This window comes from Lutra lutra, chromosome 8 (genome assembly GCF_902655055.1).
Source record: "Lutra lutra chromosome 8, mLutLut1.2, whole genome shotgun sequence".
Taxonomy (NCBI): domain Eukaryota; kingdom Metazoa; phylum Chordata; class Mammalia; order Carnivora; family Mustelidae; genus Lutra; species Lutra lutra.
This window is the reverse complement of record NC_062285.1, coordinates 97500441-97525601: the sequence shown is the minus strand read 5'-3', so window position 1 is coordinate 97525601 and position 25161 is coordinate 97500441. Positions and strand designations below refer to the sequence as shown.

The 25161-nt window shown below is 34.6% G+C and overlaps 1 protein-coding gene and 1 non-coding gene across 2 annotated transcripts in view; one reads left to right on the top strand and one right to left on the bottom strand.

Annotated features, from left to right (window-relative positions):
• CNOT2 (CCR4-NOT transcription complex subunit 2) overlaps positions 1 to 25161 on the bottom strand; it is a 121382-nt gene that overhangs the window by 60134 nt on the left and 36087 nt on the right. Inside the window, 1 exon segment of the mRNA XM_047743357.1 lies at positions 12373 to 12445. Coding sequence (XP_047599313.1) covers positions 12373 to 12445 — 73 coding nt within the window.
• LOC125108127 (small nucleolar RNA SNORA18) lies at positions 2436 to 2567 on the top strand. The gene has a single exon (XR_007129807.1). It is a non-coding gene; the product is annotated as a small nucleolar RNA SNORA18 (small nucleolar RNA).

Sequence of the window (25161 nt, the reverse complement as noted above, 5' to 3'; positions counted from 1 at the left end):
AAGAGGTTTAAAACTTCCTATGTCCCAAGAAATCTCTCTTGACATTTCTGGCCCTAAATAAGAAAGATCTTCATTTTCTTTTTATTCTTGAAAAAATATCCCCCCTCCCCCCCTTTTTTTTTAGCATTATGTACTATGCTGTCTAATTTACTGAGCCAGGTTAAACATAAAAGAGATGACTTAGTATTTTATGCTACAGGACACATATTTTACAGGAATACTAGTAAAATTACTACCTCAGCTGAGAAGATAAATGACTACTTTATTTACAGGTCTATTAGATTCTAGGAAACCTTGGGGAAGGAATTCAAGGGAAATCGTGTAATTGTTTGCTTTAGGTTAAGGAGAATCACAGCTATGAAGACTACATATATGAATTGTAATATACTTGCTGACCTGTACTCTTATATGTCTTTCCAAATGACTAAGTGTTAAGAAGTCTAATAATATTTCTGTGTATTACACACCACACAGCATCTTACGCATCAGTAAGTATTCAAGCCTTAACTGAATATTGGCACAAAAGCTTGTTCTCTTTATCAGAAATGATTTCTCAACTAAAATATAATTTTTTAAAAAATGAATTATGATTTGTACTTCCAATGAAGATGGAATAGTAGGAGCAACTTTCCCTCCTTCCTCACCTGAAACAACTATAAGAAAGGACACAATACATGAACCAACAGTTTTCAGACATAGGACATAAGGCAGGTCAAGACAGTAATCCCTGAGAGAGAGAGAATTGATGCAAGCCCGCAAGTGCCCTTGCTTACACACTAGGGGAGTTTCTGGGCTGCATTGCAGGGAGAGGAAGCCCTGGTGGAACCCAGAAAACTCTGCGAATCAAGGAAGTGCAGTTCAGATCTAGGTAGGCCAAGGCAGCTAGAGTAAAAAGTCTAGAATACCAGACAGAAGAGCACTGCAAAGAGAAAGAGTTACGGAGATCTGAACAATGTCCCTCTTGAGTCTTCAGCTAAGTACTGATCCACATATGCACAAAGCAAATCACCACGGATGCCTGGGTGGCTCAGTCAGTTAATCATCTGCGTTCCACTCAGGTCATGATCCCAGGGTCCTGGGATGGAGTTCCACATCGGGCTCCTTGCTCAGCAAGGAACTTGCTTCTCCCTCTGCCTGCCGCTCCCCCTGCTTGTGCTCTCTTTCTCTCTCCCTCTGACAAATAAATAAAATCTTTAAAAAATAAAAACAAAAACAAAAAAACAAAGCAAACTACCAGAGGATGGGAAAAGACAGTGGAAATAATCTCCAGGATTCACACAGGGCTGTTCCCACAAGTCAGAGTATTAAAATGTAATTCACTATGTAGAGTACTCAGAAGAGTACAGTCTTAGTAGTTGGGAAAAGTTAGCCCTAGACTAAAGGCTACTGGGGTTCCGTGCATTAGAAATTTGAAAGGAAAAAAAGAAGGCTCAAAGGGTTCAAACGCTTCTAAATAACTAAATTTTGTTCCCAAGAAAGCTCAAGAATATTAACCAAAAAACAAATACATAGCACTGAAAAGATAAAATTTCCAAGGACTGGCATCCAAACAAGTTACTAGTAAAATAAAACATATAATGGCAAAGGAAAAAACCCAACAATCAACATAAACCAGAAAAGACACAGATGGTAGAACTGATAGGCAGTAACACGAAAACAGTTATTATAACTATATTTTGTTTGTAAGTTATAATAAAACTGCCATGATAAAGAAAAAATTACGAAACTTGAAAACAGCAATAAAAACTATTCAAAATAAAACACAGAGGAAAGAAAAGAATTTAAGACATCAGTAAGCTGTGGGACAACTTGAAGTGAATCCACAAAGGAGAACAGGGATAGAATAAATATTTCAAGAAATAATGGATTAAAAAATCCCCAAATTTGATAAAAACTCTGAACACAAATTCAAGGGGCTCACTAAATCAAACACAAGAGTCATGAAGAAAATTTTACCAAGATATGTCATTATCAAGATGTGTAAAAACCAGGGCGCTTGGGTGGCTTAGCAGGTTCAGCGTCTGCCTTCAGCTCAGGTCAAGATGTCAGGGTCTCTCTCTGTATCAAGCCCTGCAGTGGGAGCCTCGCCTTTGCCCCTCCCTGCCATTCCTGCTCTTGCTCTCAAATAAACAAATCTTAAAGAAAAAAAAAGTGTGTGTAAAATCGGTAAGAAAATCTTAATAGTAGCCAGAGAGAAAAAGTTACATTATGTGAAGAGGATTAAAGATAAGAATGACATATTTTAGGTCAGAAATTATCTAAGTTGGAAGATAGTAAAGCAAAACCTTTAAAACACTAAAAACAAAAAATCCTATCAATCTTGAATTCCACACCGAGCAAAAACAACTTTCAAAATTGAAGATGAAATAAACTTTTTCAGACATACATAAGAGAATTCATAACCATCAGAAATGCAATACAAAAATGTTTCTTAATTAAAAGTGTGTCCTGATGAGTCTTTATCCTGTAGACCCATATTCTTGAAAACGCTTCATGGAGTAAATATGAGGTGTGCTTTATGCACAGAACTATTTGTTAAATCTGTAGGAAAGAATTACTTGACAGAGATACTATACAAGATCTAACTAGTCATTTTTTTTTCATATTAGGAACTGGTCTATCCCAAAGATCTGTATTATTCTAGGGTGTGAAATAGTTTAGGAGTGAATACAATCTGAACATCCAGACACATATATTCAGGGTGTCTGAAATGGACAGAACTCTGACCATAAAAGTGGCCCTAAAACAAACTGCTTGATAAAACTGGATCCCAAAGATTACAAGTTGGAAATTTCTGAAGTATGTCATCAATATGTCCATATTCAAATAGAGATCAAAGAAGCCCAACTAAAAGAACTGTGGACAAATGGGCATGACAATTTTGGGTTAAGCAAAAGTTCTTTTTGAAAGGGCTATATCGAAGTTTATGACTCAAACTTTGGAGGAAACAAGGTGACAGGCTGTGCTGTGGAAGGAACCACAACATGTGAAATTCCTTAAATAAAAATTTAATGACTTTAAATAATTCTGCCTAGATTACACATAACAAAAGACTTAAAAAGCTCTGCAAGTAGAAAAAAATGACACTGAAGAAAGGGAAGGGAAGAAAAGGAAAGGGAAGTGAAGGAGGCAGAAAGAAAAGGAGGGAAGGAAAAACAGAGGTATAAGAGAAGAAAAGGAAGGGTAGTGAAGGGATAGAAAAAAACTATCAAAGTTTTTCTGTTATGGATGATGATAAAAAGCAGAAATAACATTAGATTCCCCCTCCAAATTACAATGAACAATAAGAATATGTAAGAGAAGCAGGAAATGCTTCCTTAAAAAGTGAAATTTTAGCTGAGACCTACAAAATGATCAAGATATATGTTTCTGGTACTAGGGTATACTATAAACAAAAACCAAAATGCTCCACTCAAAACCAACTGAAAAATGCTCCCTGAAATCCTTATTCAGCCAATCAACATTTACTACGCATACCAGGCATTATTCTTAAATGCAGATACACTATGAACAAAATATCACTGAAAATTAACACAGTAATTACATTTTTATTTTTAAATGAATTGTTGAGCCTGGGAGGTTGGAAAGGAGGGAGAGAAGGAAATTCAGCACCACAAAACAAAGCAAAAGCTGGAGTACAGAGAAGCCACAAGTTTAAAATCCCCAAAGGGGAATTTGTCCAAGGTAGAAAAGCTGTTAAAAGACCATCTCATAAACCTTTTTAAGAAAAGATTTTATTTATTTATTTGACAGAGATCACAAGTAGGTAGAGAGGCAGGCAGAGAGAGAGAAGGAAGGAGGCTCCCCGCTGAGCAGAGAACCCAATGCGGGGCTTGATCGCAGGACCCCAGGATCATGACCTAAGCTGAAGGCAGAGGCTTTAACTCACTGAGCCACACAGGCGCCCCTCTCATAAAGCTTTTAAAAGCATACATCATAACATAAGGTAACAACCCCTTAGTAAAGAAGGCTCTTGAATGTCATGATTTTGACGTTACACAGAAAGAGCTACAGGAAAGCTCTTCTGAGAATCTATAGCTATAAACCAGTCTGAATTCATAATACCTATTGTGGACTGCAACCTAAGCTAACATTTTATTTTTAAGTGGTCCTGGACTGATAGTTCCTTAGGCATCAGCAAAAGCAAATGCAAATCAACTCCCCTTGGGAAAAATGTCCTTCCACCTAGTCTTCAAAAATTCCCAAATAGTTCTAAGAAACTTTTATAAAATGGTAACTTAACACACACACAAGGAAACAAGATACCATAAGGGAAAATCAGCAGAAACAAAAGACATTAGAATGATCTATAGCAACTTCCAGTTGTTTGATTTATCGCACATTAAACATAAGAATTTATAAGATAATTAAAGAAATAGAGCATACGATGGACTATAGATCTAAAGGAAGGAATAAATGATAATATGTGAATAATAATGGGTAAATATGTGGGTAAAGAAGATAACAGACTCCAAGATTAACAAATAGGATCTAATGAAGAGAAATACAGCAAATACACCTGCCAATTAATTGGTCAATATGCATTTTGTTCAAGTTCGTAACAAGGAAGTGGTATACTGAATCACATTCTCTAGCTACAGTGGAATTACATGAGAAATCAGCAACAGAAAGACAACTAGAAAAATCTCCTAGGTTTAAAAGATAATAAACACTTAAGATTAAAGAACATCACAATAAACCCTAAGTAAAATAATTAAAGACTGATGAACAAAAATAAAATGATGAATACAAAACAAAACATAAAATGAAAATAACTAAAGCTAAAAATTCCTAGTAAAACTGACAAATCTCCAGCAAGACTGACAAATAAGGAGAAAAGGAACACAGACAACAAACATAAAAATGAAAAAATGCTACAGAGGAAAAAAAAATCTTTATCCTGATAAAGCATATATATAAAAAAGATACTGCATCAAGTATCATATTTATTGGTGACAACATAAAGCTTTTAGGACAAGTAACAAGAGAAAGATTTCTACTATTAACACTTCTATTTGACAATGTATGAGAAGTATTAAGTGAGATCAGAAAAGAAATTCAAGTTGTAAAAATTATAAAAGAGGTATCAAAACTGTAATTTCCAGATATGTTTATTCATATGAAAACCCCAAAGTACCTACAGATAAATTATAAGATTAAAAAAATTTAGCAATATTGACACAATCATCAATTTATAATGTTGACTATATGTCAATATAATAGTAACACCTATAAAATGTAATTTTTAAAATGCCATTTACCAAAAAAATCCCAAAACTGTATGCATAAATCTGGGTCTATTATTAAAAATATAACAAAACTTTACTGAGAGAAAATACAGAAGACCTGAATATATGACTTCAGGAGAGGAAGACCATCATAAACATATGTTGTAATTCTTTCCCAAATAAAAATGAAGTCAATAAAATTCCCCTTATAAACTCAATACTTTTAATATATATTGTAAATCTGTCATTGAACAAAAGGCCAAGAAAGTCAAGACACTCAGAAAGACTATAACACAACAATATAGCAATTGAAATTCAGTACTGGTGCAGGTGTAGGCAAACACATCAAAGTAAAAGAACAGAGATTTTAAAAACAGACCCATGAATATAAAGTGACTTGATTTATAATACAGTAGTCCCATTAATTAGTTGAGGAAGGAAGAAAAAAATCACTACATGATCCAAATATAATCACCTATATGCCAAGGAATGGAAATTGGACTCCTAACACTGTATATCAATTTCAGATAAATTTAAATATGAAAAATAAAATAAATCTTTCAAAAGACATAGACTATTTTCACTTACTTGATTTCAATAGCTCAGAAAAGTTTCACACAACCTCCACAAATTCTTTAAAAAATTAAAACTTTGGCACCAAATGTCAGATCAATATGAACACTAATGAGAACTCAAAATTAGTAAAAATATTCCTGAAAGACCTTTTCTGAATTTAATTTTCCTGAAGTTTGAGAATATAACTTCGTTCAAAAAAACTTTCCTAACTTCATAAAGCTCCCTCCTTCTGTTGTTTTCATGTAACATTTAAAAAATACAGTGACTTGTTTTCTAGGACTTTCTGGCTCTGTTTTCCTCTATCCTTTTTATCTGGAGGTTCTCTTTCCTCTGTCTCTGTTGCCTCTATCCTGCTCAACTGTGATTCCATTCCCAGGAACTTCTCGGCAGGGTCCTTGGAAGGAACACTGGTAGGCCAGTCTTGAGAGTTTATTCATAGAGCAATCCAGCTCAAGTCCCTTTAGCCCACAGGTCCTCTATGAAGATCTAATGCAGTGGGAAAAATTTCTCCCAGCTTCAAATTGGATAATTACACTTAATCACTTTCAAACTGGTAGTTCACCACCTTTGAAGTACTTGAGAGGTGTCTATTCTCAAGCCAGGCATCCCAATGCTTCTTTCTACTTTCTTACGCACTAAAAGTGATATATGTAGGTTTTCTGGTTAGTTTTCATCTGTTTATATTTGGGGATTCATGGAGATACCTCATGCACAAGTTTTATTACAAATGTTTTCATGGGTCTGGGTTTTGCTACGTAGTTGTTCTATTTTTATGTGGAAATTCAGAAAGATCTAAAAAACTAAGCTGCCACCATTGATGCAATCATCTCAGAATCTAAGCCAGGCCTAGGAGTGCATTTTAAAAAATAACTTTGCTTACTTCTGTATTTTTTCTGATTCACAGAAATATCAGCACTAATGTTTTAACTTTTTGTTTAACGATGAACATATTCCGTATTTATGACTGAGGCAAACTACTTAAATGAAAACATTCTTCTGAAAGAGAAAACAGCATATCATGTGTAAAACCTATGGCCCAAAAGGAATAATACCACAGTGAATACAGGAATGTATTAAAATATCTGGTATTTTAAATCTTGCGGAAACACAGCAGGATCTGTCAGTTACCATGTTAGCTACCACTGTAAGTGACTTAGAACTAATTACTGAACAGAGCTGTTAGTTACCTCTTGTGGCATAGGGGCACTGTGAAAAAGTTACCAAGACACTAAGGGTATCATATACCATGAATCTTGGTTAAACTTGCTTTTTGGAGAAAAATCATCTCATTTGATGATTTCAGAAGATGAGGAAAAGTAGTATCAGAAAATATAATGCAATCAAAGAAAGACTAACACTGTTGGTGTCCTGTAATAATGAGCCAACTAATGAAGAGTACCTTGGGAATTCATTGAACTTTATGTTCTTGGTTGGCCAGAGGAAGAAAAAAAAAGGCGCCAAAAGAAATAAACGTCAATTTTAAAGAAAATATTTAGGTCATGGAGTCAAAATGTTGTTGATAATGTGATTGTGACATAAGCAGAAGCATCACATTCAAAAGTGTAATTGTAAGAGCAACCTCATTGTGTAACTGCAAGTGAACAGTCATTCATTTTCAGTTTTTTTCTATCCTCTTGCTTCATCTCTAGCTACAGACAATAAGTTACAGCCATTTGTTCGCAAGAGTTGCAAGAGAAAAGAAGAGTAGGCTGTGAGCCAGTTCCCTGGTTTCAGACATATTTTTGAACTAATTCCTTCCTCAGTTAACTCTTCACCTTAACCCAACACCAAACAGCAACAATAATGAAAGCCTCCATCTTTTTGCTCTGGGCACCAGATCCACTCCAACAAATACTAAATTACTAAGTACCCATTTTCTAAAAATTCTTGTTCATTTTATTAAGTATTTTTATTTTATGTATCTTTAACATACTTGAACCTATTACAGATTCTAAGATGCTTTGATGTTGGTGCTGTTTTCAATCATACTAGATGGTAACCATCCAATAATGGTTACAAGCTACAACTATGACTCCAATATACCACAGTGTAAGATGTATCTGACAGCAGAAAGACATAAATTTTCAATGAAGTGTAACTTAGAATAAAAGAAATGGGCATTTCATTCCTTATTTACATTTTTACTACAGTGCAAAATATAAAAATATAATTAGTATATAGTACGTTGTAACTGTCTTGCAAACCAAATGGAAACACACCTACTGATGCATTTGTATGTGTTAAAATAACTAGGCAACTTGTTTTTTAAATGCTTTATATTATGCAAAAATACTTGGGTGAATAGTCAGGTATTGAGTTATTTGGCAATATCTGGGAATTCGGTCCAGGTGGGCTAGAAATTCATTATTTTTCTTCCTATATGAAAAAACAAAATATATAGTACCACTTTCCCCAAAATCACCACACAACACACAAAGAAAAGATGCACCTGTATATACTGAAACACACACATATAACAAAATTATAAAAATAAAAATGAAACACAAAATTCAAGCTAGTGGTTACTTCTGGGAAGGAGGCAGGGGAAGAAGGATGGCACATAGAAACTTCCCCATTAAGTACAACATGCAAGCTGCAGAAAAATGTCTATTTGTTAAAAACAAAGACAACAAATTACATTTGCCCCTATACAGTCACTAGAAAAGATCTGAAAAGATACACAAACTAAAGAGTTAATGTAAACTTTCACATTCTATTTCCATTATTCTTCAAAACTTTTGCAATGCACCTCTATAACTTCTGTGATTAAAAAAATTAATAAAAAAGAAATAAAGTATTTAACAGCAGGGGTAGGGAGGAGGAAATGGCAATACAATCACTGTCACAGTCATGTGACATGTTATATTCCACAAAGTTAAATCAGCGACTGTGATGCATTAGATCCACACAGATAACACTGAACTGACATGATCAATGACATGATCAATGTCATGTAATCATGACATGACATGATCAATGACCTCATATTATAAAAAGTTCCATTTGGAATAATACCTAAAAATTTTGGAAATATTAGTAATATGTTACCCAGCATATGCTACAATTTCTTTCTTTCACTTATTTCCTTGTTTCAATTTTATTGAACCAATGTGCATTAAACCCCTGTTATTTACCCAAAATCATGGCAGGTATTAATAGGCAGTATGAAAATTAAAAAAAAAAAAAAAAGTGGCTCCAGTTTTCAAGAAGCTTGTAACATACAGTAACACTGCAATGACAGAAAAGTTCTACGTCTGCACTGTCTGACATGGTAGCCATTATCAGCAGGCAGCTGTTAAGCATCTGAAATGTGGCTAATGCAACTGAGAAACTAAATTTTTAAATTTTAATTTAAATGAATTTAAATTTAAATATCCACTATGGCTAGTGCATATAGTATTAGACAGCACAGGTCTACAGGAAGACAAGGACAAATAAACACAACTACAATCTATTACGGTCAGCACCAAACTAGAAGTATTACAAAGGCTATAAGAGAGCAAGGAAAAGGAGCACTGAGCTCGTCAAAAAAGGGTTTCTGGAAGTATTAAACCTAATTCTTGAATCATGTAAACAAAGGTGAAGCATTACATGAAGAGAACTAAAACGAATAAAGGTTTAAACTGTAAAAGTGTATGGGAGGTAGATTAAAATCAGCTTTATATTCCTAATTGAAAAAAATTCATAGTAAGGAGTAAGAGGAGAGATTGGAATGGTGAAAGCATGTTGGGGTCAAAAAGTGGAAACACGGGACGCCTGGGTGGCTCAGTTGGTTAAGCAGCTGCCTTCGGCTCAGGTCATGATCCCAGCGTCCTGGATCGAGTCCCACATCGGGCTCCTTGCTTGGCGGGGAGCCTGCTTCTCCCTCTGCCTCTGCCTGCCATTCTGTCTGCCTGTGCTCGCTCGCTCTCCTCTCTCTCTGACAAATAAATAAAATCTTTAAAAAAAAAAAAAAGTGGAAACACTGTATAATGTTTAGGAGCTTGGTTTTATTATATAAGAGGGGGAAAGCCACTGAGTTAGATTAGTAATTAACATAATTAACATGGCTAGATTTGTACATACTTATAGCTGAAGTAAATTAGTATAAATTAAAGGAAGATAAGAAAATACTAGCAAAAAACATTCAATGGAAAAAGCTTAACAATCCTTCCAAAAAAGAATGAGCTATGAATCATTTAAATAATTAAATTCTCATCTGACCTAATATAGCAGTCTAAGCAAATAAAAGTCAACTACTCTATACAAACTCCAAAAACTTAATTGGGCCTAAATTTACAGAAAGAAACGCAACAAAATAATTACCAGTATAAAAATCAATACTTCAACCAACACTCATGTGAAAGTCATAGGTTTTAGCACAAACGTGATGGAATGCATATTCTTAAACTAAGTTCCTAAGGCTTCAATCAGGTCTATAAAGAAATGAGAATTAGAGAAATATTATTCTTCTTGTTAAACTCTGGAATATTAGCGTATAATTATCAGGCTCCTTAAATATCACTATACGGCATCAAGTACCCTTCAAAAACAGAAGCCCTCAAGGATAAATTGAGTGCAAACATCAGTACAAAGAAATCCTACTTTACCCATGAAAAACAACAGAATTCCTCAAAATGGAATTTTTAAAAATCCAAATCCTTCCATCTCAGCATATACAAACTTTCAGTGTTACCTATAAAAATACAAGTGATTTCCTTAATATTCCTTTGAATTTCCCATATGCTCTTAATATATGCATCATGATCAGATGGGAAATTATATTTCTATACATGTACTTTGCAGGAGATGCTTCAAAAATAAAATAATTTTACAGGAGAAATTTAAATAATTGTTTCCAAGGGTATTTCAACAGGCATTAAGTGTCACTAAGTAACAATAAAAGAAAAAAGGGGAAAATATTTTCAGCCAGAAAAACACTAACCAAGAATTTTTTCAGGTAAGTTAAGGAACCTGGATTAGTTATAAATAATGTAACTTGAACAACAGATTATTTTTAGAGTAGAATGAGCAGGAATTAGGAAATCTCTTCATGTATAAAACATAATTTCATTTTATTCCTTTCTTAAATGTAAATTTTGGAATTCTGTATTAAAATGATTCTATGAAGTAAATTAACACTGTGTAGTCATACAAAAAGTTCTATACTTACACTTTACAAACTTGATTATGAGCAGAAAAAAGCTACATAGCCTAGAATCACAATATTCTTAAAATAATTTAGCAAAACCCATCAAAAGATGCAACAGCCCAAGTAGTACGACCAATTAAAACCTTATGAGTCAAGGTAGTTGGAAGTGGTTGTGAGGAAGGAGCTATAGCAAGTATGAAAATTAGCAAAGGCCGTTGTTAGTCAAGTCTACGAGAACTCTGAGTAGAAAAGGTTACAGGGAGGAACTGATTCTGCATTGCCGCAGCTATGGCTTATTAAAATCGTAACATTCTGGCAAGAAACTTCAGACAAGAAGTTAAGTGAAAGGAAGGATAATTTGACACTATTGTTATTAGGCACAGTGCTCAATCTTATAATCAAAGACTCTTTGCTATTAACTCCATGAAGACCCATTCACAACTTTTTCCACTATCTACCTTTCCAATCTGAGGGAAAAAAAAGATTAACTGGGCTTAAATAAATAATTAGCAGATAAATGGTTAGTGAATCAAAGCTGTTACCACACTAGTTGCCTTCAATAGTCTAGAGGGAATGAAACTGGTAGGTTAAAGGGTCTGAGGGACACTTGAGTCTGTATCAGTGCAGAAAGCCTAAAGCTTATTCATACTTGAGTGGTGAACTGTTCTCTATTGTGAATTGTTGCATAATTTGGTAATAAGTTATTATCAAATTTCAAAAAGGAGATTTTCTTTGAAAATATTAAAATTGAAAAAATGTTTTTTAAATCACTACTTCATACCACTATCTTTCACCTTCTTTTAAAATCTAAGAAAGAAAAAGGAGTACTACATTTAAACCATCCTTTCAGCATCCTTAAATGCTACATAGGGAATGGATATTATTAACCAACTTAATAAATGACAAAACAAGAATCCAGCATTGTAAGGATAGCAAGCTGATGAGAAATTCAATAGAATTTGGGTCTCTGAGCACCCCGGGATTTGCATTTCTATTTCTTTTATACTCTAACCAATTTTATCTACATTTCTGTGATGCTCTATTACTCTGCATATAGCCTAAGAATTCAGGTTTAGTCTTCCAGGAATAATACATATGAAAGTAATCAGTACTTTATTTTACAGAATACCATCTCGAAACCCAGCCATGGAGTCATAAATTATGTATCAGATAATCTAAGTTTTGACATATACATGAAGCACCAGAAAAATGTTTTGATATTAAAAGAATATACATTTATCATAGCATCATTTATTTTGAAAAATGTCCCCACCTATTTCAACTGTCAAAGCCAACACATGTATTTTAAATTATAAACCAAATTTTTCAAACTGAAGTGCATCTAATCTGCTGGTGTCAATTAAATATAATACATTAAACAGTTCAATGCAGCTATATGAACAACAGAGAAAAAAGAAAAAAAAAAACTGATCTTACCTGGTAGTTTCTTTTCTCAGATAATGTATGTCCATCAGTCCTCACCATAGAGTCGTGTCCTTTCCTCACAGTACTGGAGGCAATCAAATAGAACTGTCACTCAAGGGTCGTGTCACAGGAAGGACCGCCCACCAGTTCTCCCTCTAGAGTGGAATTATCCAAAAGCCGTCAAAATTACTAACATGTAAATATATGAACAGTAGCAAAAATATCCAATATGATACACAGAAAACAAAAACTACTTTTTAAAAATTAATACAACTCATCTTCCTCTTAACCACCTAGGGAGGGCTAGAGTGGGCAGATACTTTGAGAATTTATTAAATATAAAGAACTCTTCCCTCCCACTTCTACTCACCCATTAAAACTGTCCACCAGACCTCACACACAAGGAAGACACATAAAAAAGTGGACAAAAAAATTCAGCCCTCAGCTGACATATTTTTTTCTTTTAAATATTCTCCTCTTAGTCTCAGAAATAACCAATTAATTCAGATTCAGTCATGTAATTTCAAATCATTGTCCTCCAAGTACTTGTTTAATACAGCTGTTATTCTTTCAGTTTATGAGGTTTATTCCTATGCCATAACACTAGAATACATCATATATTCCCAGGATGATTAGTAGATATGAAGTTAATTCAATTTTCTATTAAACTGGATTATAATATAACTTTATGTTATATATAAATATATTTTATAAAAATACGATTTTCTATTAAAATTTACTCCAAGGAAGAGGAGCAACATATGTCAACTTTCTGGATGCCTTTATCCTTCAATCCACCAATTATGTACATGCTCTAATAGAATTTATTTTTTCACATTAAAGCAGAAAAATAATGGAGCTCATTTCTTAACCTGGACAGATACCTAATTCCAAAATGATGAAGCACTGTACACCTCAGTTACCAAAATAAATAAACAAACCACTGAAGTAGAGGTGATAGTCCCTAGAGATGCTAGTTCAAAAATACAGATTTAAAACAAAAGATCAAAAATTCAAAAGTGGTATCTACAAAGAATTTGTAAATATATCTTATCAAGACCAATGTACCTCCTCTAAGTTTTAGTAAAATGTTTACCCTAGGGAAGTAGTAAGTATACCTATTAAAATAATATAATAAATAGTTGCTAACCACTAGAAATTATATTCAAATTTAGAGCAATTATTTAACATCATATGAAATTTACTTTGGGAGAAGATAATAAAAACCTCTAATTTAAATTCATAGTAAGTATGAATCAACTGGATTAAAACCAACCAACCAACACACACACACACACACACACGGATTACCTCTAAAAAGTAATCTAATAAGAGAAAATGTTTTCAAGGAAAATAAATCACTGAAAATTAGTATAATTACATTTAAGTTTTAAAAAGAGTCCACATAATGAAAGCCTATATTGAAAACTGATATTCCATCTCTGGTTTTATATCTGATCACAAGCACAAAGTTAGTGAGTGCTATATTTTTATTTAATTTTAACCATCTTAGATTGTATGTTTGGCTGAAATATTTTAATATGCCTGGCTCAAGGCCAAAAATGCTAATTGTTCATTACCAATTTATATGTACTACTGATATTAAGTATGTCTCCTCAAAAATAACAGAGAAAGACTTTTTAAACCATAAGTATATTTATTGCCATAAATGTAAACCTTATCATCTCTCAAGGAATTAGGTTATTCATAAAATAAAATTATCAAGTGAATTGATGTCCAAGAATAGTTAAGTGACACACATTCAGCTCCAACTTAAATTTTCATGACTATTACAAATGAGAGCAAAACTATTTTATTATGCATCCCATGAAAAAACATTAACCCCATTTTAATGTTAGTGCTTTATAAAAGTAGTAATTTAAAGCACTACTTGCCTTAACTATTAATCTAATCATGGCAACTCTGAATTCAGTGGATAATAATGTAAAGCTTCAGTTTTTTCTTACAGGGTAAAAATGCTTCCCTTGTTAAATTAGTTATGTTTATATTAAAGTACATGCATACCTTCACATTATGCATTTCATCAAAAGATGTTAGAAATCTAGTATCAGGCAAGACAATTTGAATGTAACTTAATATATATATATATATATATTTTTTTTTTTAAAGATTTTATTTATTTATTTGACAGAGAGAGATCACAAGTAGACGGAGAGGAAGGCAGAGAGAGAGAGAGAGAGGGAAGCAGGCTTCTCGCTGAGCAGAGAGCCCGACGTGCGACTCGATCCCAGGACCCTGAGATCATGACCTGAGCCGAAGGCAGCGGCTTAACCCACTGAGCCACCCAGGCGCCGCTGAATGTAACTTAATATATTTTAGCATAACCTAACTATATAGGTTATAAAAAGACAACTAGGACTTTATATGCTAAATAAGACTTTAACTAAATATAAAAATTATTTAATCTGTAAACTTACCAGCTAAAAGAAGTATTAATTTTGGAACACTATGAATTTTAGTACAAAGGAAAAACTTGTGTTTGTTCACTTCTTTTGTTTCTCCCTCTTGGGATAACTTCAAGTATTTCATGGCTTTGGGTTTCAGTCAACAGCCACTAAATGCTCTAAGGACTATATGAATCAATATTCTATACTGATCAATAACTAAGACTCATTATCTCCTTTTGATAAAGGGAAAAAGGAATGGAGGCACTCTATTTTCTTTTAGGTAACCATAAAGAGCTAACATTTGTCACGTTATCTTGTATTAAATAAAAATCTTCAGTAATAGATTGCGTTGATACTGGGAATGAAAGAATGCATAATATTAAAGAGAAGGTAACTATACATGTTAAGAGTATGTGAAAAGGAGCAAGTATGAGAAAACATGCCCTCTAACTGCCTACATTCACTGAAGTTTATAAACTGGTTTTCCTAAGTCCTGAATACTCAAAAGTAAGAAAAGACAAGTATTTATAAAACTACAGTGAAATATCCTATAAGGCAGGAGGCCTTCCAAGATGGAAAAACAGACTATATTTATCCTCCTGCCTTAAATAACTAGAAGATTAAATAAAATATTTAAAATAATGATTTTCAGACAACAGACATCATCTCAGGATGTGTCCTGAGACAGAAAAGAAAAAAGAACAACCGAACTAATGAAGCTCTACTGGTTGTGGAAGTATGCAGCTAAAACAGGGAGGGGGAAGGCAGAACCCAATCAAAGCCTAATGGTTTCAGTGAGTTAAAGGAAAAGAACCCAGACCTAGGGGAGACACCAAGACAGCTAGAATTTGCAGTGCAAATGAAGAGAAGGAAGCTGCAGAGAAAGAGTTTCAAAGATCTGAAGACAACCAGATTGCCCTCAAGGTTTTAGCTGAGTACTTATCTGTGTACACATGTGAAAAAACTATTGAATCTGGAGAAAAAGCCTCTGAAAAGTAGTCAGACCAATCCTCAGAACTCAGGTTTCCATCATCTGGAGTAGGGCAGTTTTAACACATGAAATACTGACTAGAGTTCAGAAGCTAATAAATGCATGAACAATGAAACTGAGTAAGCTTTAGAATAAGGATGCTCTGGAGCAGCAGTAACAAAGATAAAACAAGCCTCAAAAGGATAAAGCTACTTCACTTTTTTTTTTTAAGAGTTTATTTATTTATTTATTAGAGATAGAGTGAGAGTGCACATGCCAGAGAGCAAGCAACAGTGAATGAGCACACATTGTGGGGGTTGGAGGGGAGGGGTAGAGGGAGAAGCAGACTCCTGCTGAGCAAGGATCCTGATGTGGAGCTCGATCCTACCACCCTGGGATCATGACCTGAGCTGAAGGCAGATGCTTAACTGACTGAGCCACCCAGGTGCCCCAGATGAAGCTACTTCTAAGTGCCATAACTGTAACCCAAAACAAAACCCAACAATATTAAAAACAATACAACACACTCCCACAATTAAATAATATAAATAAAATTAAATTAAATGTCTGGCATCCAATAAGTAATTACCAGTCATGTATAGAAACAGGAAATACACCCCAAACAAGGTGAATTATAATAAGGAGAAAGACCAGCAATGATACAGGTGATAGACTTAGTAGACAAGGAGATTAAAACAGATACTATAAATATATCCCATACATTCAAGAAGATAAAGAAACTATGAATATGGTAAGAGAAATGCAAGGTCATGGAAAAGACCTAAGTTAGCAACACAGGAATTTATGGTGACAGAAAAGTTCTATATCATGCTTGTGGTGGTGGTTGTAATAGGATTCTACATGTTTGATAAAATACCACCAGAATGATAAAGACATACAAAAAAAGAGAGATCTGGTGAAAACTATACTGTGTCAATTTCTGGTTTTAATAATGCACTACAGTTATAGAAGACATCACTGGAGGAAGATGGGTGATGGGCATATGGGGCTTCTCTGTGCTATTTTTGCATCTTCTTATGAGTTTATAATTATTTGAAAGTTAAAAAGATTTTTAAAAGGCTCAAACTGATCTTCTAGAAATAAAAATTCAGTATCTATAATTAAACATGCATTGGGTAAGATTAGCAGTCTTTTCTAAACTTTAAAGAAATGTTTAATGAACTGAAGACACAACTAGCAATAAAAAAGATACACACACACACACACACACACACACACATGGGGTACCTGGGTGGCTCAGTCCTTATAAGCATCTGCCTTTTTGTCTTGCGTCGTGATCCCAGGGTTCTGGGGTCAAGCCCCACGTCAGGCTCCCTGCTCAGTGGGAAGCCTGCTTCTCCCTCTCCTACCCCTCTGCTTGTATTCCCTCTCTTGCTGTCTCTCTCTGTCAAATAAATAAATAAAATCTTTAAAAAAGCAAAAAAATTTTTTAAAAATCCAAAATTAAACACAGTGAAAATAAAAGGAACTGTGGGACAATGAAATGTGAGAGAATAACAAGTGAGACAGAGAACTACTGGGCAGTATCAAGCAACTTAACATTAACATAACCAGTGCCTCAGAGCAAAAGAGTGGGAAGCAGAGAAAACAATGGCATTTTCCCTAAATCTGATGAAAACTATATTCATAGATTAAAGAACTTCAACAACCTTCAAAGAGAATGAGAGCAACAACACCACCCTCATAATTTTAAAGTCAAGTTGGTGAAAAACAGTGAAGGAGAAATCTTAAAAAGCAGACATTAAGAGACAAACTATATACACAGAGAAAAATAACTCAGGAATGACAGCAGACTTCTCATTAAAAACAATGCAAAGGGGGAGAGTGGATCAACATTTTAAACTACAGAAAGAAAAATATCAACTAAGATATCTAAATTCAGGGGTGCCTGGGTGGCTCAGTCAGTTAAACGTCTGCCTTAGGCTCAGGTCATGATCCCAGAGTCCTGGGATCACACTGGGCTCTGTGCACAGCTCTGTGCACAGCCCTCCCTCTGCCTCTTCCCCTGGCTTGTGCTCATCAAATAAATAAATAAAATCTTAAAAAAAATAAAATTCTAAATCCAGCTAAAATACCTTTCGAAAAATGAAGGCAAATACAGCGACTTTGGAAGAGCTTGGCAATTTCTTATAAAGTTAAACAGACTTAGCACACACACACAACCCAGCAACTGTGCCCTTGGGTATTTAACCAGAGTGAACTAAAAACTTTTGTTCATTTGAAAACCTGTTCACAAATGTCTGTAACAATGAAGATGTCCTTTCAACAGCTGAATGAACAAAATGGTATATCTATACAATGAAATTCCACTCAACAATAAAAAAAATTAGCTATTAATTCATGCAACACAAATTTTCAATGTATTTTGCTAACCAAAAAGGCTGTGTATTACTTGTTTCCATTCATATGACATTTTGGAAAGGCAAAACTACAGGGACAGAAAATAAATCAGCGGCTGGCAGCAGACTGGAAAGGGGTGCGAGAAGTGACTAACTGCAAAGACAGACACACAGGGAAACTTTTAAAGAAATGGAACTATTCCATACAGCACTGATACGGTAGATAGATAATGCTATGCGTGTGTTAAAATCCACAGAACTTCACAACATAAAGAATGAACTTGAATGTGTGCAAATTTTAAAAGTCAACCAGGAGTTAGAAATGTAGACCTCAAAAAAGACTAACAGCATCATAAATGTATGAGTATGCAAAATGCACTGACCTAAGTAACTTTAGAGAATGATGTTTTGACTGCTCGCTGTTAAGAGGGAAAAAGAAAACTCTACATAAATAGTGTATTTTAGTTGGTAAAGTGATCCATCACAGAGCTATGGGTTAATAATTCTGAAACTGCTATGCATGTCTATTGGAGATAAATATGAAGTAAAATAGACAGTGGTTGGTGGGAACCAGGTTTCTCGCTATCAGAATTATTAGCAGTGCATTAGAGTCAGAAACATCTCTATTGGTATCAGTCTGTTCTCAATTATAAAACACTTCAAATAAAGTAACTGTTCAGATCATTACAGAATAGATCATTTCACTAGTATATGTCACTTAAAAGTAGATTAAAAGTTGATAAAATGCTAGGTGATTAACAGGTATGTCAAAACTATATTTTAAAAGATAAGCATGATAAAAGGGTATTTAAAAGATTTTTTAACAATGTAAACAAACCCATTTTTAAAAGGCTCCAAATTTTATTGAATATTTGCAACCAAGTTAAGTAAGTTTATCTCTAATCTTTTTAAGAAAATGGTCACAGAATTAAATGTCAGGAATGCACAGTACTCTGTTTAACCATGTTATCACTAATGTCTACTCATGTGCAAAAATTTCTCTCAAACTCAGGATACTTTTAGAATAAATTATTGAATATACCAGTATAAATGGCAAAGGTTGAACATTTTACACCTCCCTTTTCTGTGCTGAAAAGCCTTAAAATAGATTTAGTCATGTTATCAGCTTAAAATCTGACAAGAAGCCACTAAGGGGGAAAATATAAACCATATCTTAAAATGAGAAAAACAACAAGTAGGCTATTCATTCTAGGTGTTTTCCTAAATCAGAGCTTAATTAAAAAAAAAAAAGCACGTATTATCTAGTATAAATGATAACTGAACCTCAATTTTACTTTCAGAAAAAAATTTCTCAGAATAAGAAATTAGTGATGAGTAAAATCCCTAGAATATACTTGGAGACTGAAAATAGTTATTAGTTTTATTCCCTGTGTTAAATTAAAATTTAGATGTGACATCATCATATAAAAATGTATACCTTGAATGGCACAAGAACCAGAAAATCTGAATTCTAGGATTAGCTTAATCAATTTCTCCTCTCTGACCGCAGTTTCCTAAGGAATTCACGAATTGTTTCTACAACATCTGTAATGTGGCAGTCTTTACCAACTCAACTTTTAAACTACAGTGTGAATATGGTCAGGTTAAGATGGTTAAACCAGTTGGACAGGCTTTATTTTTTTTTTTAGGGGGACATTATAGTCCAAGTTGGCTATTAATTAAAATAGACTACCAGATGGGATCAATTTCACTGGAGTTCAATAAAAGCTGAAGCACACTCAGCCATTATCTTGAAAATATTAGGGTTTCTCAATTCCAGAACTATGTCCAGAGACTTCTTGTATATAGGGAAGACTGTAGTTATAAAATGTTATGAACTTATTTTCTGAACTAATTTTTTGTTCAATCACATGGATAAATGCTTTTAATATTCTGAGTTGATGACTTGTGGTACATACAAGAAACGTGGGAGGATGAAACAGAAATAAGTAAAACTCAAGAATATCAGTTTCATACCAAACTGAGTCTGGGAAAACTGCCGCATTAACTAAAAATAGTTTATCTGAATGTTTTAATAATACAGGTTTCATGGGTCTGTAATTATCATGTAAAATGAAAAGTTGCCTATATTTACAAAGAAAAATAAAAGTAAATTGACAGTATTCTCTTGAAATCAATTTACTCTCTGGTTGTCATAATTTCATATTTTGTAACTCAATTTGGTGTGTCTTCTATTTTCTGTAGTGGTAGCCTCCCTGATGCACTACTTCTAAATTTCTGTGTAGGTCTCTCACATATATGCCAAGGAGGATTCTAGCCACCAGATACACAGAATTTAGTATGAGTAGAAAAATCAGTAAATCATCTAAAACACCCAGCATCTCAAGACAGAAATTTTCTACTACCAAGTCTTAAAAGTCCCAAATAAAATGAAAGACAATTAAGACAGGCCCTGAACTTAAATGACAAAAGTTCAACTATTTTTTGAACCACAAGCTTGGGAATCAAAAGCTCCTTATTTTAGGCTTAAATGAAATTAAAGTCCAAACTTAAGACAACCAAGAGCCTTCTAATCTTCCTGCTACCTGAAAACTTACATATGTTTACACAAGTTGTTTAACCTGAGTGATTCAATTTCTTCACAGGAAGATAAGATCTACGAAATCTAGCTCATGACTATGACCAAATAAATTTGTAAACCAGATATATGATACATAAAACTTCACTTAAGTAACTGTTGTTTGAATTAATTGACTAATTGAATGTGTAAATGGTGTAAATTATTAGTACTTAGATAATTTCCTGCCAGTTTAGAGCTAAAGAAAGTATTAAAATTAATGAATGTTTTCGAGCCTTTCATTACAATTGGCTAAAAATCCACAAAGATTTCCAAGGATTGAAGTAGCTATTGCCAAAGCAGTCCCTCTAAAATAAGACCAAGTCATATTAGCTTCACAGTCTACTGTGGAATGGACAGACTAATTCTATTAATTCAACAGGGGAACCTGCTGAAGTTATAATTCTATAATTACAACTCCTTAAAATATATAACAACTCCCCTGTTACTCTGCCTTGCAGAATGGCTGTAAAGTCATTAAGTATAGTTATTTCATATCAGCAATTAAAAATACTGCATGTGAAGGAGAAATCTGAAAACTGCAATTCTACTGTACTAAAAATTTTTATAGGTAATATATATTTTTCTCATAATTTACAAGCTGTTGATACTAGTGATAATGTGATTATCAGAACTGCCTAGTTCATATCCACCGCTTAGGCTTACCAAATTATCTCTGAAAAAAATGGTAAGTGACAAAGGGAAATTAAATGGCTTCTTATAAAAAGTAATTAAAAAGTTGCTCTCCGGGCGCCTGGGTGGCTCAGTGGGTTAGGCCGCTGCCTTCGGCTCGGGTCGTGATCTCAGGGTCCTGGGATCGAGTCCCACGTCGGGCTCTCTGCTCAGCGGGAAGCCTGCTTCCCTCTCTCTCTCTCTCTGCCTGCCTCTCCGTCTACTTGTGATCTCTCTCTGTCAAATAAATAAATAAAATCTTAAAAAAAAAAAAAAAAAAAGTTGCTCTCCACCAAGGAGCACTTGGGTGGCACAGTTGGGGGAGCAGCCGGCTCTTGATTTCAGCTCAGGTTATGATCTCAATCAAGGTCCTGGGATACAGCTCCACGTTGGGCTTCAGCACGAGTCTGCTTGAGAGTCTCTCTCCCTCTGCCCCTCCGCCCCTGAGCATGAACATGTGCAGTCTCTCTCTCAAGTGTTTTTTTAAAAAGTTGTTCTTGAAATAAATCTAACAAATTAATTATATATTTTTAACTCTCAAAACTAATTATTTTTCCAGTTTTCATAACAGAGTATTAAATAAAGCTTAAGTAAAAGAGCAGAAAATAATTACAACTGCCCATTAAAGAAGATAACCTAATAACTGGTGAACACTAACTATATGAACACTTCTTAAACACCTCAAAGTTTAGTCTTTATACAGAAGAGGCAAACTGTACACAGTTTTTTATGTGATGGGCAAGGGAATGGCCAAAGGCACTCTGCAGAGGCCTGGTACACGACTGTCTAGGGCACTAACAAAGTAAGAGAAATGATGGTATATTTATAGAAGACAGAAACAGGCTAAAGGATTTATACTGTTTCTTCATCACCAGATGCAAATAAAATCACCTAGGGAATTGGAAAAAAAAGTACTGATGTCTCCTCCCTTGCCCCTACTTTCATTACTTGGGACAAGGATGGAACCTGGTCATTAAGGTGTTTTTTTTTTTTTTTTTTTTACTTATTTATTTGACAGACAGAGATCACAAGTAGGCAGAGAGGCAGGCAGAGAGAGAGAGAGAGGGAAGCAGGCTCCCTGCCAAGCAGAGAGCCCGATGTGGGGCTCGATCTCAGGACCCTGAGATCATGACGTGGGCTGAAGGCAGAGGCTTAATCCACTGAGCCACCTGGGCGCCCCCATTAAGGTGCTTTTTAAAGAACTCCAGATGATTCTAATGTACAGCCAAGGTTAAGGCTATCAGGGCTAAGACTGAACAGGAAAGTTTTCATCTCAGCATTAAGTATTTACCAAAAATAAACACTATAAATTAAAGGTAGTTTAAGAGCATTATTCATTTCCTTTGCATGCCAATGGGCCCTTGCCCTGCCTCTTATTCCTACCTCCAAGAAATAATGCTAAGCCTTAAACATTAATTTTTAAAATGTTTTAAAAAGATTTCTTCAGTTGAAATACACTCATAATTAAGTTCAGAAGTGGCTAATACAAGAAAGTAGATGCAAACATTACAAAAAACTTCTTTGTTAGAAGAAATTTCTAACATAGTATGGGTTTCCCTCACTATCTGGAAGTTTGCACTACGCTACTTTACTTTTATAAAAAACCTATATTAGTATCTGCTTTTGCTAACTGAAAGAAATCCAAAGAGGATTTTCATTTCTAGGAAAAGGTAATTGTTTCTTTGCTTTACGGTGTTTCACTTAGGTTAAGGTTTCACAGGAATGCTCTACTTTCAGATAGCAGGGAAACCTCTACTGAGGTTTTAATTTTTTTTTTATCATTTTATTTATTTGAGAGAAAGCACACAAGCAGGGGGGAGGGGCAGAGGAACAAGCAACTCTCCACCCGCACCCCTCCATTGCTGAGCAGGGAGCTGGACTCGGGGCTCCATCCCAAGACCTTGAGATCATGACCTGAGCTGAAGTCAGACACTTAACCAACTGAGCCACCCAGGGACCTCTGTTCTTAAGGTGGTTTTTTGGTTCTTGTTTGTTTGTTTTAAATATTTTATTTATTTATTTGACAGAGAGAGAGACAGCGAGAGCAGGAACACAAGCAGGGGGAGCGGGAGAGGGAAGGAAGGGAGCCTGATATGGGGCTCAATGCCAGGGCTCTGGGATGATGACTTGAGCCGAAGGCAGATGCTTAACGACTAAGACACCCAGTTGCCCCTGTACTTAGGTTTTAAAAATATGTCCACATCTTAACATTCCTTCCTAGAAACGTAATATTACCTATTATTTGCCAAGTATTAGGCACTGTGCACTAAATACCTTATCTGTGTAATTTCCTTCAATCCTCAGAATAATTCAGTAAACATTACCATCCCTTTTGTACAGATGAGAAAACAAACTAAGAATAAGATCAAGAACTAGTAGTGAGTTAATTAGAAGTAACAAAACCAGAATTTGAGTTCATACCTACTTGACTTGAATCCAAGTCTTAACCACTAGCTTTACTACTTCCCACACATTTTTCATGAAAAAGTTATTTTTTGTTATGAAACCATTTCAAGAATTTCTAGCTATCAAATAATACTTCTCCTCGAAAGTCTCATTCTTCTGCTACAATGAAGAAATTAGCAATGGGGAGCAAAGTGACGGACATTACTCACTCAGCTGGAGATTCAAAGTTCAGAAAGAAGGTGATCAGGAAGTACCCACAATACTGTTTCAGACAAAACATCAGAAGCTAAGCAGAGAAAAAATAGACACTAACAGCTAAACTGTTTTATTTAAGTTTAAAGCTGGCAGATTATTCTGGTCAACCGAGGTCTTGCTATCTGTTCCAGCCACAGAAATGAATAAATTCAATGTATGTTATCTTTACACAATTCTTCATAAAGAATTCATAAATTCCTTTACAAATCCACTTTCTACATCTCTATCACCACCAGCACAGTTCAAGCCACAATTATTTCTTATCTAATTGGTCTCCCTCTATTGTTTCCTCTAAGAACCATCTACCAACCAATCTGGTCTAGGTATCAGTGCATTTTGATATCTAGGAGTCAGATGAGATGAAACAAGCAAAGGAAATGAAGGAGCATCAGTGATGGAGATGAAAACCAAGGAGGGTATGTAAGTATGTTCAAAGTTTACCTGGAAAAGTGGTTCAAGGAAGAGCATAATGAATTGTTTCAAACACCGTTGAGTAAAAAAAATACATTAAGATGGAAATTAATCTTTGGATTTAACAGCATGAAAGTCAATGCGTAATCCTGAAATAAATAATTTTTGTGGAATGGGAAATAACAACACTGACTCGATCAGATTCATAAAAGAATAGAAGGAAAAAACTGGAAACAAACTATAGACATCCTTTTCAAGGAGTTTTGCCATAAATGTGAGGAGGAAATGGGAAATGTCTGAAGGAAAATCTGCTTCTGTTTTCCATTTTCTTAATAAAATAAGAAATTAGGTCATCAACTCAGAGTGAAGATATAAAAAGAAGTATTAGAAATTTGAAGAGGGAGAAAAAGGTGTGAAACAGTGTTCTAAGAAAGTAGGAGACAAGAGATCAGAGGAAATGCCTCTGCCATGCAGAACTGCCAACTCTAAGTTGGTATTCATCGTTCTACTTTTCTCCAGCCACATGCAGCTGCAGTGGTTTGATTAACCAAAGCTAGTGAGTACAGTGAAGCATGAGAAAGGAAAGGAGACGAAGGGTATAGGCAAAATGGTAATCACAATGATAGGTAAGAAAAGAAGTGAGGGTATATCTTACCATTTGCTTAAATTACAGCCATATTGGCTTTCTTTGTGACTCTCAAACACACCAAGTCAGTTCTCATCTTAGGACCTTTACTTCAG